This window comes from Serinus canaria, chromosome Z (genome assembly GCF_022539315.1).
Source record: "Serinus canaria isolate serCan28SL12 chromosome Z, serCan2020, whole genome shotgun sequence".
Taxonomy (NCBI): Eukaryota; Metazoa; Chordata; class Aves; order Passeriformes; family Fringillidae; genus Serinus; species Serinus canaria.
This window is the reverse complement of record NC_066343.1, coordinates 9822233-9836878: the sequence shown is the minus strand read 5'-3', so window position 1 is coordinate 9836878 and position 14646 is coordinate 9822233. Positions and strand designations below refer to the sequence as shown.

General features: G+C 43.6%; 1 protein-coding gene across 1 annotated transcript in view; it reads left to right on the top strand.

Moving 5' to 3' along the window:
• The window catches only part of HAPLN1 (hyaluronan and proteoglycan link protein 1), a 62672-nt gene that overhangs the window by 34964 nt on the left and 13062 nt on the right, over positions 1 to 14646 (top strand). Inside the window, exons 3-4 of the mRNA XM_009098095.2 lie at positions 6577 to 6579; positions 8185 to 8556. Of these exons, the coding sequence (XP_009096343.1) occupies positions 6577 to 6579; positions 8185 to 8556 (375 nt within the window). The remainder of the gene's footprint in view (positions 1 to 6576; positions 6580 to 8184; positions 8557 to 14646) is intronic.

Sequence of the window (14646 nt, the reverse complement as noted above, 5' to 3'; positions counted from 1 at the left end):
TGGAGCAAACAAACAAACAAACAAACAACAAAAACAAACCCCTAAGCACACACAAATGAGTTAAATCAGTTAACCAATAACAAAAGCAGGGGAAATCTTTGACCAGCTCACTCTCCAGTATAATGAGTTTTATTTACAGTCCACTTATTTTCCTTCAAATCAAGGCAGCACCAAAAGAGAGTAAGAATCTGAACAGAGTTTCTGGGCCAGCCAAAGACATGATAAAAGATTAAATTCACTTCTCATCTGACCTCTTACCCTCATTCTTATCTGCTCAAGATAATCTTATCTTCATGCTTTTCCACTTTACTTTTGACTTCTTTCCACCTTTCTTCATTTTTCCATTTTCCATGACACTGACATTTCTTTCCATTTCTTTGCCTTTGTGTTTTCTGCTTTATGTCTGGGTTTTTTGCCTTTTTTTATTTTTTTTCTTTTCTTTTGTTGCCCTTTTGTTTTGCCATTCAGGACAATTTTGATGATGCCACGATGCATTTTCCTGTCCCTTGTTGCAATTGAGCTTTTTCTTTGATTTCCACACAACCTGCTTCCCTCCTCAGATCACAGCCTGTTGCAACTGCAGGGGATGGAAATGTGAGCAGAGAGCAGAAATTCAACCTCCATAAATTACACACACACACACACAAAAAAAAAAAAAAAAAAAAAAAAAAAAAAAAAGGAAAGAAGGAAAAGAAGGCATCCTGGACTGCATCTTCTCGAGCAGACCTTAACTGATGGGTGTCAGGATATTTGGGTTATTTAAATAAAATATTATTACAATATTATTACAGAAACACAAAGGTTCACATGGAACACAAATTTAAATCATTAATTTGCCCTTGCTGGTTACGTCAGTGGAATTCCACATTTATAAATAGCATTTAGGGGTGATTAAGGGACTGGGAGGGCTCCATGCAGTTTCTGTGTAATATTTTGGTTTTGTCAAACAGTCCTGATGCCACCCATGGAGATTTACTTCTGTGAGGAAGGAGTGCAGAGACTTTGCCTTGATTTCTGCTCTGTTCTGCTCTGCGACACCTGATCCCCATGAAATTTATCTACACCCAAGCAAAACACACTTAGAAGTTATTTAAGGCAATAATTTAGGAGAGATGAAGTTTGTTATTTCCCTGATGGCTTTATGTGCTCTTAGGTCTCCTAGAAACCTAAACCTGAGTTAATAAGCCCTCTTTAACAATTCCCCCCCCAAATGTGTTACTCAAGATGAGGAGATGGAATCAGCTGAAAAATGTTTTCTCTCAGCCTTGTAATGTCTTTGTTACAAAGACTGATTTCTTCTCTGCCACATATAAACCAGCTGTACTATTATTTGGAAACTGGAGCTTCTAAACAAGATTTATCTATCATTTCTCTTACCATTCTTATATCAAAACTTAAGAGGAGTGTGTTGGGGGTGTTCTATCCTGTCTGTTCAGAGGCAGGAACACGGGAGGGGGATCTTTGCCTTTTCTTTCTCATGGCACAGCAAAACTGCATTAGTTCTTGAGCAAAAAAAAAAAAACCCATATCTTACCAGTCTTACAGATGATATATCAAAGATTTTAGATTTTTTTTCCCCAAAAGTAGAAGTAAAAAGGTAATGAGTTAAAATACAAAGAGAAAAAATGCGCACTGTGTGCAAAATGTGTGTGATTCTCCCTCATGTTTTTCCTCAGTATTCTTTGAGTGATAAACCCACATATTAGTTCATCAATAATATAATTCTCTACATATTATAGAAAACTGGAACCATTGTTGTCACAGAAAATATTTATTAATTGTAAGTAACATTTTAGATTTTTTAAAAATTGAGGGTAGCAACTAGCCACTGCTGTGGGAAGAGTGAGGATATTTTAGCATGAGCTCAAATCCCTGGAAACACCACAGGAAAGCCAGAAACAACTCTTTTTATTTAAAACATAATGGCACAGGATAATATTAAGCTGGGGGCTTGCTAACAGAGTGGAACATTTAGGGAATACATTAATTTATCTGTCTGACAAAACCCTTCTGTAATGCCATCCCTGGCTCACAGTTTTGTTTTTCCTGCCTGTAAAAATGCACGTCTTTTCCTCCACTGTCACTTTGTGAGGCACTCCATGAAAATGCTGGAATAATCAATTTTTGTGGCCAGCTCAGCATAAGACTGTGGGTGCTCCTGGTGGATAAAGCAGATAAAGCTGTTTGCCAAGGGTTGTGGTGTGACTCATCCTCTCTGCCCCACACTGTGTTCTTGGCCCTCCAAGCCATCATTCTGGTGGGCAGAACCCAGTTAAGGGAGAAAAATAAGAAAAGGAAACCAGGAGAAAACCCCATAGCAAAAGTGTAATCAAAACACACACATGAAAAAAAAAAAAAAAAAGAAAACACAAAAAACAAAACTAAAAAAAACCCCACAACACAACAATCAGCCCAAAAGGACAAAAAAAAAAAAACCCTTAAAACATGTCCAGCAGTAAAATATGGAGCTAAACCAATGAGGCAGCAGGTGAGGCTGAAGTGAGAGCTCCAGCAGAGCAAGTCTCCCTTGCTGTCCTTGGAATGGGCAGGAGGAGGAGGAGGAGGAGGAGGAGGAGGAGGAGGAGGAGGAGGAGGAAGGCAGAACAGGTGCTCAGCCTGTGCCTTTTCATTTTAGGTAGTAAAATATCCTTTCCCTTGCAGTTCATACCAGATTTGGCACTGCTAAGATACAGCAAAGCCAACCCAAAAATCAACTTTTTTGAGTGAGTTTTGATTTCTTTCAGGCAGCCTTTCCCTACAGCTTGGGGACAGCAGCTCCCAGAGTCACTTTCTGTCCTGGACAAGCTCTGTTCCCTGTGCTGCCTTTGTCATCCTTCCAACTGCTCCAAGAGGATTAGCAAAAGGCCACAATCTGTCAGAATCAATAGCAGGGAAGCAGGAGTGGAAAAAATACTGCAAATTAGTCACCAGTGGGGCTGGTTCTGTGCTAACAGCTCGGCTGCTGCCTGCCTGACCATGCAAAATGTGCCTGGAAGGGTGGAAAGCCTCACCTGGGAAATCTGCTCCCAGTTCTGCTCTTGGAGTTGAGAGCAGAGCCAGTCACCAGGGTGTTGTCACCTCTGTCCCCAGCAGAAGGAGCAGCTGGAAGCTGCCCAGCTCTGCTCTTCCACCCCCTGAGGCTCAGGAGTGGCACCCCTGAGCTGCCTTGTCCCCAGCCAAGATCCAGACTGTGCTGTTTGCAAGGACAACTCCTCAATGAGGGCCAAACCCTCCCTAATCCAGGGGTTTCAGAGTTCACAACTGTTCACCCCACAAGTTCTCTGATGGCATTTCTGAAGGAAGCAGAAATGTTTGGGGGGAAAGTGTTATCCTCCTCAAGTGACCCCACCTGGATGTCCCATCCTTTTTCCTTCTTGCAGTCACCTTCCAGACACTCCTGCCATTTAGGGACAGAAATAACTTTATTTACAAGGCTTAGCCTTGCCAGGATGCCCATGGGCGAGCAGCCAGGGATCCACCACCCTTCAAACCCCCTTTTCCTCCATCTCCCATCACTGTTTCAAAGAGATCAGTCTTTGTCTCACTAAGATAACCCAGGGAGAAGAATGCATTGCTCATTTGAGCTGAGTTTCACAACAGCAAAACCAGAGACAGCTGCATATTTTACATGAAGGCATTCTGCTTTGCTCTCTGCTTGGTTTCTTGGGGGTTTGGGGTTTTTTTAATTTGTCAGCTCCAGGAAGAGTGAGGCCATTCATTGTGCCACGCTCCCAAAAATGTGCAGTTTAGGTAGGTTTGGCCCTGGCTCTCACTGGCTACTGGATAATGAAGACCTCTAGGCCTCCTGCCAAACCCCTGTCATCTCATTTTCAATCCCAAGTCCCTGCTGCCTTCATGTCTTCTAGACCGAGCTGTGCCTCATTCCCCAGCCTGACATCTGCTTTTCCTGGAGAGGCAGAGATCCTTCCTTCTCTCCCAGATCTGGTAGAAGCACAGCAGCAATGTAATTTTCTGCCTCACTGTCTTTCCAGTGAGAAGGGCACATCATCCCATTGTCTGTAAAAAAGAACTGGCTTTTGCAAAACTTGTGAGTGGAGACACATTTCAGGTGTCACAGCTCCCTTGGAACCTCCAGGGTCAAGGAGATATTCCAGGATGAGAAAAAACAGAACTTTTTTCCTTTTCCCTTTTCCTTCTTTTTCCTTTTTCCTTTCCTTTCCTTTCTTTCCTTTCCTTTTCCTTTCCTTTGCCTTTCTTTTTCCTTTCCTTTTTCCTTTTCCTTTCCTTGTCCTGTTCCTTTATTCCTTTGTCCTTTTCCTTCGCTTTCCTTTCCTTTTCCTTTTTCCCTTTCCTTTTTTTCCTTTTCCTTTCCTCTTCCTTTCTTTCCTTTCCTTCCTTTCTCCTTTTCCTTTCCCTTTCGCTTTCCCTTTCCTTTTCCTTTTCCTTCCTTTTCCCCTTTCCTTTCCTTTTCCTTCCCTTCTCCTTCTCCTTCTCCTTCTCCTTCTCCTTCTCCTTCTCCTTCTCTCTTCTCCTTCTCCTTCTCCTTTCTCCTTCCCCTTCACCCTTTCCCCTTCCCCTTCCCCTTCCCCCTTGCCCCTTCCCCCTTCCCCCTTCTCCTTCTTCCCTTTCCTCTCCTATCTCCTCTTCCCCCTCTCCCTCTCCTTTCCCTTTCCCTTTCCCTTTCCCTTTCCCTTCCTCTTCCCCTTTCCTTTCTTTCCTTTTCCTTTCCTTTTCCTTTCCTTATCCCTTTCTCTCCCAGGTTACCATCCCCTCTGCTCTCACAACTACTCAGACTCAGCTGGTGGCTGCTGCAGGGGAGGCGGGAGGCAGCCAGCAGGGAGGAGCATCCCCAAATTGGGGTGCTGATGGTGGAGTCAGAGGTGACAGTGCTCTGGGCAAGCCTCCAGGCCCTGCTGGCACAGCCAGGGTTGTTAGAAAGAGTGACTTAACAGCCTGACTCACAGCCTCACAGTGCTTTCTGCTAATATTTATTAACTGGACTATTTCAGTGTTTAAGGCCCAACGTAGCTGAGCTCTGAATCAGGTTTCTTGGTAATAACCACCCCAAAGCATAACATTTCTCCTCCCAAGGTGGACAGAGCACTGTGGAACGTCTTTGTCCCCAAAGGAAACAGGAAAATTTGCAGACAAACTGTGCTGGCTGTCTTCACTTTCCTCCTCCACCTCCTCCTCCTCCTGTGGAAACTGCTGGTAAAGCTTTCCATGGTGCCTTGCCTCAGATCACCTCTCTCCTTGGATGCTCTCCTCAGGAATGGATTACTGGAGCATCCCTGAGCCTCTGGAAAGGAGGGCAGTGAAAAAGAGCATCATTTAAAAGGGTTTGCAGGCATCCTGCTCTGCAGCTTTGGTTTTTCAGCAGGCAGGAAGGTCTCCCACCCTGGCAGAACACCTTGCAGCACTCAAATTTGGAAGCTGGAGCCCTGACCAGTGCAGGGAGCAGCAATGCTCTGGACACAGCACCTCCCATCAAAGAGCTGCACCTTTGGGACACCTGTTTTCCCCAAGCAGATGCACATTTGCTGTCAGCAAGCTTGTCTTTGCAGTTACCACCCTCATTTTGTGTGGGCATAAACACAAATCCTGCGTTCCCTGGGGTGCAGCTCAGTGCAGCAGTGGGCAGAGAGGGAAATCCAGCTGAGGCTGCACTTTGGGCAGATATTTAGTTTAACCACAGACCTGTCACAAGGCCTCAGAAGCCTGGGACTGTCTGGAGGGACCCAAAAGTCTCCCTGCATGGCCCTCATGCTGTGGACACACCACAGATTCCTACAGTGCTGTGGACAGACAGCTGGAGGGGTGGGATAGACACTCCACATCCATCCCAGTCCTTCCCTCCTCCTGCCACCCCCATCTCCCTGGCTGACAACATTTCTTCATCACTTTTGTCTGAACCAACCCAGAAAATTGCTGCTGGACTTCACAGGACCACCCTCTCGGCAGCCTCAGAGTTTTTTTGGGAGCTGACCCACAGCTTTTGCTGGATTCAGAGAGAGCCAGGTGGAGCCTCAGAGTGGGGAATGGCATTTTTGGGCAGCCCCATTAACCTGGTGAACATGCACAGGGAGTTGCCAAGTCTCTTTTCACAGCCCGTGGGTGCAGAGTGAGGTGATTTATTGTGGGTTTTGTGAGCAAGCTGGTGATTTATGGGGGGTTTTGGTCACTGTCTCAGGGGTCAAGGACAGCAAACCCAATGGCAGTGCTGAACTTGCTCAGTCAGTTTTGCAAATTTCGCTCGAGGAACGAGGCAAGAGGTACTGAAAGGAGGCAAAACTCTCACTTTTGGGTAAGTCTGCTGACCAGCACATGAAATCTGCATTTTCCAGGGTTTTCCCAAGGCAGCACAGCCTGTAAAATCCCCAGAGACTCAGGGCTGGAAGAGAGCACCTGCCCCAGCCAACTGTCCTAAGCAAAATTGTTTCACAGGGCAACATCTGCTGCTAGAGGGAAGGAAAGCAGGAAAGCTGGGGTGAGGAGGAGAGGAGACAGACAGTCACATACATGAAAAGTGAGATCAAAACGTCAAAGATAAAGCAGCGACAAGTTTTAAGGAGGTCAGAAAAAAAATATGAGGAAAACCACATTGGGATGATGAAGAGGGTGGGCAGCAGAGGATCAGATTTTACATTTAGAGAGCAACTGGACTTCCTTACTCTGGTCAGAAGAGGAGCCTATAATCAAAAGTTAGATAAGAAAACAAATACAAATGCCTAAAATACCTGCTTTAGAATTTTGCTGACACTTTTTGTGTCAGTATAAATAATGCTGTTTGATACATTAATGGTTTTTCTGCTTTGTGAGTGGGATTCTTTGCATCCCAGACTGTGAGGAGCTCTGTATGCTGCTGCCTGAATAAGCAGAATCCCTCCAGAAAAACTGAATTATGAAAATAAAAAATAAAGCATTGAAATACAACTATTGAACAAGGAAAATATGGGAAGGGTTTTGAAGCCTTTTGTGGGTGATGGCATTCATTCATCAGCAATAGAACTCTGTAAATCTATTCACACAACTCACTCTTCATGAGTATAGGATGGCCTCTGCCTGTGTGAGGGGCACTGAGATGCTTTGAGCACAAATAATTAAATAATAAATTGGAATATTTAATATATATTGTAATATTTAAAATTCAATTATAATAATTAAATAATTAAATTATAATAACAAGTATGAATAACTGGTTTATAAACCTTATTAGTGAATAGGTCCAAAATGATTGCAGGGTAATGATCCTGCAGATGCAGCTGGTGAAGGCTGCCCTAGAACAGAGGCTGGGCAGAGTTACAGAATAAAACAGGGATTTATTAAAAGGATCTCCTCCATGGATCCACCTGGGGCAGCACCAGAGCCCAGCCAGGGCTGCACCCAAGATGAACCAAAATGATCCCAAAATGGACACGGGGTCTCTCCCTGGGATCAGCTCTGCTCCATTCCCACCTTGCAGTTCATTGTCCCAGCCCAGCTTTAGCCCAGGCACTCCCACCCTGCTTGTTTTTTTCTCTTCTGTTTACTGTTTATAATTTTTGGTCCCAGAGCTTGTAAGTGTTATATTTGGTCAAGCTGGAAAAGGAATTGTTTTCCTTTTCCAAGGGAAAGGAGTCTACCTACCCTGGGAGGAGAACTTGCCTACACTAAACATGAAGCTTATAGCTACACACTAAAGCAGCACAGAATCTGAAAAATAGAAAAGCTAAAATTTGAGACACCAACAGATTGACCACACCCATTCTGTAAAAGGAAGACTGCAAACCCATTCTTGGAGAGCAGGTTGTCACAGACATCTTTTATGAGAAATGCTTTCATTAGGATCCTTTCTCCTGGGAGGCTGGGAAGCTTCAGCTTCTCTATGTTTTGCTGCTTTGGAATGTGATTTGGAGAATTGTTTACCCAGCAGGTGAAATTGTTTTTACTTGATGACCAATGGCAGCCAGCTGTGTCGAGGCTGTGAGCAGTCACAAGATTTTATTATTATTATTCCACTCTTTTCCTTGCTTGCTAGGAATCCTTTCTTCTATTCTTTTAGTATAACTTTAATATATAATTTCCTTTTAATATAATATATATAATAAAATAATACATCAGCCTTCTGAAACATGGAGTCAAGATTCTCGTCTCTTCCCTCATCCTGGGACGCCTGCGAACACCACCACAGCGGGTGTCGGGTTTAGGTTTTTATTTTTACCTTTTCCTCTTTCAATCCTACAGAAAATGGGCCCCGTCTCCTGGTGGTGGCAGAGCAAGCCAAGATCTTCTCCCACCGTGGTGGCAACGTGACACTGCCATGCAAATTCTACCACGAGCACTCCTCCGCCGCCGGCTCAGGAACACACAAAATCCGCGTCAAGTGGACCAAACTCACCTACGATTACCTCAAGGAGCTGGACGTGTTCGTGGCCATGGGGCACCACAGGAAGAGCTACGGGAGCTACCAGGGCAGGGTGTCCCTGCGGGAGAGCAGCGAGAACGACGCCTCGCTCGTCATCACCAACATCAGGCTGGAGGACTACGGCAGGTACAAGTGCGAGGTGATCGAGGGGCTGGAGGATGACACGGCAGTGGTGACCCTCAATTTGGAAGGTAGGTGACGCCCTGGGCCACGCCTTGAGTGGGATTGATGTGGTGTTAGGGAATTCCGGGGTCTGGGGGCCTCTTGCTGATTGCAGTGACCCTGAGAAAAGTTGGAAAGTCTCTTTTCCCAGCCCGGCGCTCGAAGAAGGAGTCAGAACTCTTCAGTTCTCGGTCTCAAGGTTATTTATTGTTCCCAATCTATAAAATTTTTTCTCCTGTCCAGCTGAGGTCTGTTCAGCAGGTCAGACAGAGGCATTCTCCCTGCCCCCAGGGTGGTGTTATGTCTTTATACTAAAAACTATGTGTACAATATCTACAATTACTTTCCAACACCTATCACCTATGTTAGGCAGTGAGCTTCTACTCTAAACCAATCTAAAAGTGCCAACATCACAGCAGAAGATGGAGGCCAAGAATAAGAAGAAGGAGAAAGGCTGGACATACCCAAATCCCTCCATCTTGTCCCCTGAACCCCCATTCTAGAAACCCCAAAATCCACTTTTTCACCCCGTGATAAATTCACTGTCATTCTACTTGATTTGTCGTGGCTTGCAGATCTTCATCTAAGGTTGGTAACTTGCTCCACAGGTCATAATCAAAACCACAGCTTGGGCTGTGTGCCAGGATCTCTGAGACCCCTGGTAGGTGTCTTGGCTGCTCAGGACAGCCAGAGGGATGTCCTGGGTTCCGACATTTCTGGGTTTTTTTTTTTCCTCCTGCCTGATGTTGCATTATCAGATACTGCATTATTGCTGATGTTATCACTGATTTTGTGTTACCACTGATTGTGTCACCACTGCTTTTGTGTGCTATCAGTGATAACAGCAAGCTGAGGAAGCAGAATTCATTGTGCTCTGGGGAATCTGACAACAATCATGAATTGGAACATCGTCCTGGCTACTATAACTTTTGCTGGCCTACGGCACATCCAGATTCCAGCCAGACCTGGAGTGAGAGGAGCCAAGAAAGGACAAGTAAACACAGTGTTGAGAGTTCCATGTGGTTTTGATTTTCTCCTGTCATTTTGCAGAAGCAGCTGCATCTTTTTACCTAGGTGAAATGATACCAAATTCCCCCCCAGTGGTAACTTTACGAAACTTTGAGATATTTTAGATTATCAAGCTTCTTTTAAGGATAAAAAAAGTTACAGTAGTTATCCAGAGACAGTGGGTCTGCATTTTTCCAGCCTTATAATTAGATAAATTAGATCTTTATATTGTCTGCCAGGACAACTCCTACATCTAGTGTCTAGTCATTTTCTTCAGCATTATTCTTGAATACAGTAGAGTTAAAAGGTAATGAAACTGGTTTAAAAAAGGACAAAATTTCAGTTTTCCTTACTTGTTATGCAATTCAGATACATTTTATGAGTTTCAATACAAATAAAAGAGTGTTTGACCCTTTCTTCTGTTATTCCCAAAGCACTGCACTGAACACAGAAATAAACAAAAAATTCATGAGGACATATCACATGCTCTTACACTCACCAGAAGTGTATGCCAGAGGGATCCTGAGAGAGGGAGAGGAAAAAGGAAAAACAGAAAGAGAAAAAAGGGGGACAGAGAAAGTGGGGAAAAAGGGGGGAAAGAAAAAAAGGAGGAAAAGGGGAAAGGGGAAAGGGGAGGAAAGGGGGAGAAGGGAAAGGAGAAGGAAGATGAAAGGAGGAGAAGGAGGAAGAGGAGAAGGAGAAGAAGGAGAGGAGAAGGAGAAGGAGAAGACAGGAGGAGAAGGAGGAAGGAGAAGAAGGAGGAGAAGGAGAAGGAAGAAGGAGGAGAAGGAGAAGGAGAAGGAGAAGGAGAAGGAAAGGAAAGGAAAGGCAAAGGAAAGGAAAGGAAAACGGAAAGGGAAAGGAAAAGGAAAGGAAAGGAAAGGAAAGTAAGGAAAGGGAAAGGAAAGGAAAGGAAAAAGGAAAGGAAAGGAGGAAAGGAAAGGAAAAAAGGGAAAGGAAAGGAAAGGAAAGGAAAGGAAAAGGAAAGGAAAGGAAAGGAAAGGGAAAGGAAAGGAAAGGAAAGGAAAGGAAAAGGAAAGGACAAAGGAAAGGAAGGAAAGGAAAGGAAAGGAAAGGAAAGGGAGGAAAATAAAAGGGAAAGGGAAAAGAAAGGAAAGGAGGAAAGAAAAGGAAAAAAGGAAAAAGAATACAGCTGCCCTGCACAATAAGAATGTCTGAGTGGTTCTTGGAACCAAGTAAACAGAATGGGCTTATTTTACTTCTTTACATCTGTTCTTCCATTCCTGGCTGGAGGCCACAGAAACTTCCCATTCTGGATGAAACTTCCCATTCTGGATTTCAGGAAAATCCTGCCCAGTTTCCATGCCAGTGGGGTAGTACAATTCGCTTGTTCCACCCCACATAATTAATCTTTAACAAGAATGTACCCTGTTCTTTTCGAACTCATGAGATAAAGCAAACTGGACATTTACATTTTCAGCTTAAGTTCTCTAAAGCAGTTATGAGTGAAGACAGAGATGAGCTGGAGGAGAATAAATCTTTATTCTTCTGTGCTGGTCAAAAACCCTCGTGTGTTCGACCTCCCCTCCACTGGGGCAGGCTCTGCAGGGGCTGCTCAGCCCCTGAAGGGAGAAAATTCCTCTTGGCAGGCTCAGATTTACCTGAGTGAAACAGTTCTCCTCACCTGCCCAGCCTCTTGCTTCCTCTGCAGCAACATTTCATTATTTTTCTGCTGTGAAGAGCAAGGGAATTGTGCTGTGAATTCTTCCTGCTGTGCCTGGGAAGGGGAGATGCTGATGGACGTGGAATCAGAGCAAGTTTGCCTGAAGCTTGGTACAAATGCTTGTGCCCATGCAGAAATCCATACCTGAAATTCATTATTGGCTTAAAGCTGCAGTGAGAAAGCAGTGAGAAATCATTTCTTTGCTGCATGCAATAACACAAGGGAGACTTGTTTTAAGAAAGGAGATTTTCTACCTTTTTGCTGTCACTGTTTTGTGATACAGCACCAGCCTTGGATACAAGGCCAGGGTCCCTCCCCCAAAATAAGGAAATTGGTAAGTAGAGGAGGAATCACATTTCTTCAGCCAAGTGTGTTCCAACCTGTTCTCAAATGAAAGTTTATATATTTTAACCAGTGTGTGACTAACATAAGGAACAATGGTTTTTCAGTGATTTTTGCCACACATGAGACAGGTGTAAGGCTGTGCACTTCTGGCATTGTGGAGGGGTGTTTCTTAAACTGAAAGAACATTTTCTTTGCAAAACCTCATGGCAAAATGTAACATTTCAAGTAAGATAAGAGTGGTGAGAGTTTCAGTGTCAGCCCTGCTTGTGTTGACTAAATCAAATCCAGTAATTCTGGGTCTATGGTACACTGAAATTTCCTAATAAAAATATAAGTATTAAAATATAATAATATTACAGTGGTGATATATAACTGATAGAATATATTCCTCTGTTTGCATGGCCCTGTGCTGATTTTTTTCAACACCCCTACAGCTTTATGTAGTGCTGGTGTTAATTTCCATTCCATGAATTTGAGCAAAGCAGAACAGCACAGGGAAGGAAAAAACCCCACAATATTTGGGCAAAAAATTAAAACAGATCAGCACATTCCAACATTCTACAGCCTGGTGTAAATAATCAGGTTAATCTCACAGTGGGAGTGATTTGCATCAGTAGCCTGATGTCCCGAGGTGGTGGCCTCAAGGATGTCAAATGGCAGCAGGAAAAAGCCATTTACGCCTGTGTGAGCTCCCAGTACAAAACCCATGGCTGTGTATCAATACTAAAATTCTTGACCTCCACCTCCACGGACCTTTTTCCTTCTCCCACTGTGGTAACATTTTATTCTTTCTAGCCTTAAAGGCCTCCTGGGGTTGTTATTAAATAAACCATTCATAATAACTGGGCACTTTTAGCTTTGGAAAAAACTCTGAAGTTAGAGTCTGTCTGAATTTGTTACATACCTCACATTTTTCTGATTTGTTTTCTTCATTTTTATTCATTGGGAACCACAGCATCTTTTCCCTAGACCAGAGACATTGTGCTGAGCACCAGCTAAAGTTCAGAACTGGAACCCACTGCAGCTTTCCACAACCACCAGCTTCAGGATCTGCTCATGTCCTAAATCATGCCCTGATTTTCATCCTGCTTGCAGCCTGAAGTACCAGCACTGAGAAAAGCAGAATATTCTTTATGGAGAACCAACCTCACCGCCAAAGCCATCTTCCCTCTGAAATGGCCTTACTCTCCTTCTGCCATAAAATATGGATCATGAGTTTTACACTCTTTGCTCAGTGCCCTGAAAGCCAAAAGCCTGATATATTAAAAGGTCTCTGACAGCAGGCAGATATTGTTGTCCAAGGCGTGTGCAAAAAGAGAATTCTCAGCTCGCATTAAATTTTATTTACAGCAGCTTTTTACAGTCCTACACTAAATTTTCTTGATGCTGATGCTTTGCTAGTTTATTTCCTCATGAATACCTGGCACTGTAATGAATCTCACTGCTCCAGGTTTGTGAGTTTGGCCTCCCAGGCTCCAGCCCTCAGGTGCTGCCCAGGCACAGGTTTTGTGTGCCCTCCCTTCAGGGGAGCCAGGGGAGGGGTGGCAGAGAAAGTGGGACAATGCTAAACAGCCAAAGACAGGCTTTTACCAAATTAAAATTATTTTTGTATAGTCTCTCTCTCTTCAAAGGGAGGTGAGAGTTGAGCACAGTAAGTTTGCAATACAGGCTATAAAATTATTACTTTTTACATCCACCACCGCTGTGAATTTGAAGATCTGGATAAAAGCATTAAAAGCCTCTGTAGAGAGCAGCTTCTAGATAGAACCTAACTCTTTGTGTGGCTCCCCAGGAACCAAAAACCACCAGCATTCATGTTCTTGCTTGGAGGTATGTTGGCCTTTAGGTCCAAGAAAGAAAAAAAAAAAACCAAAAAACCAGGCATCTCTTTCAAAACCAGACTCTTTAGTTCAAAATAGCTCAAGCAGATCCATAAGCTTCATATAAACAAATTTTTTCAAACTGTCAAAACAATAATTTTTTAATCTGTTCGTTTGGCCTTCAGCTGGATATAAGCAATGGGGAATTCAGAGTTGAAACCAGCAGGAAATCAACTCTGTGCTCTCAAGAGCAGGAGAAATCAGATCTAGCCTAATAATGTCATATTTGTTTCCTCTGTGTGTTGCTGTTCCATCCATACCCACACCACAAAAACACCACATATTTGTAATATCCTCTGTGTGATAATCTGTTCTACTCTCTGAAAAACTGATTTTATAGGACACACTTTTTGTGGGTGCCTGGAACAAAAACCAAAGAGGGGTTGTCAAGAGTGAGTCATGGCAGACCAATGTCATTCCTTCTGTGGCAGGGCTTTGCAGACAGAGCTGTGGTTGCACATGCTCCAAGAAATGGTCCTTGAATCATGCAAGTGAAGCAAAAACTCAAAAAGCTGTCTGAAATTGATGACACAAAAGTAAAGAGTCGAAAATATTTAGGAGTAATTAGGCCAAGAAGAGCAGAGAAAGGCAACTGTCCCCAAATTTTTTATAAAGGCTGTAGAAATACAAGGGAATAATCTGCCCTGGGCCAGATCAGTATATTTTATAATTTTTTATTGGTTAGAACCCCACTGACAGGTATGGGATGCTGCAGGGACACAATTTCAAGGCTCAGGTTCATTTTTAGGGAGATTGATACCTGAGGTTGACAGCCAGTGGCTGGATGATCAGACATCTGAAAGTTCTGACAGGCAGGAAAATGGAGATGGAGGTTCTGTGAAAATGAGGGGTCACCAGTTTTTATGGAATTCTAGGAATCCAGCAAGGAAAATTTTGCCATTGAGTGTATGAACTTGCCAGCATAAAACTGTGCCCTACTGTATAGTAAATAATAAACCCTCCTGTTACCCCATGTTTGCAATGGCTGTAAGAAAACTTACTCTTCAGTTTTGGCTAAAACTCAAGGAAGCTTTTTTCTTTACTCCAGCTGTGAAAAGACCTTTTTTCTTTTTTTTTTCCTCCCATATGGATCCCCAGAAATTTGTGTTATTCAGTTTCCACGTGTCAATACTCTTGAAACTGCTAATTGTGGGTGGTGCTGGCTTAATTAAGACACATAAATCATTACAGGGGCTGAAATT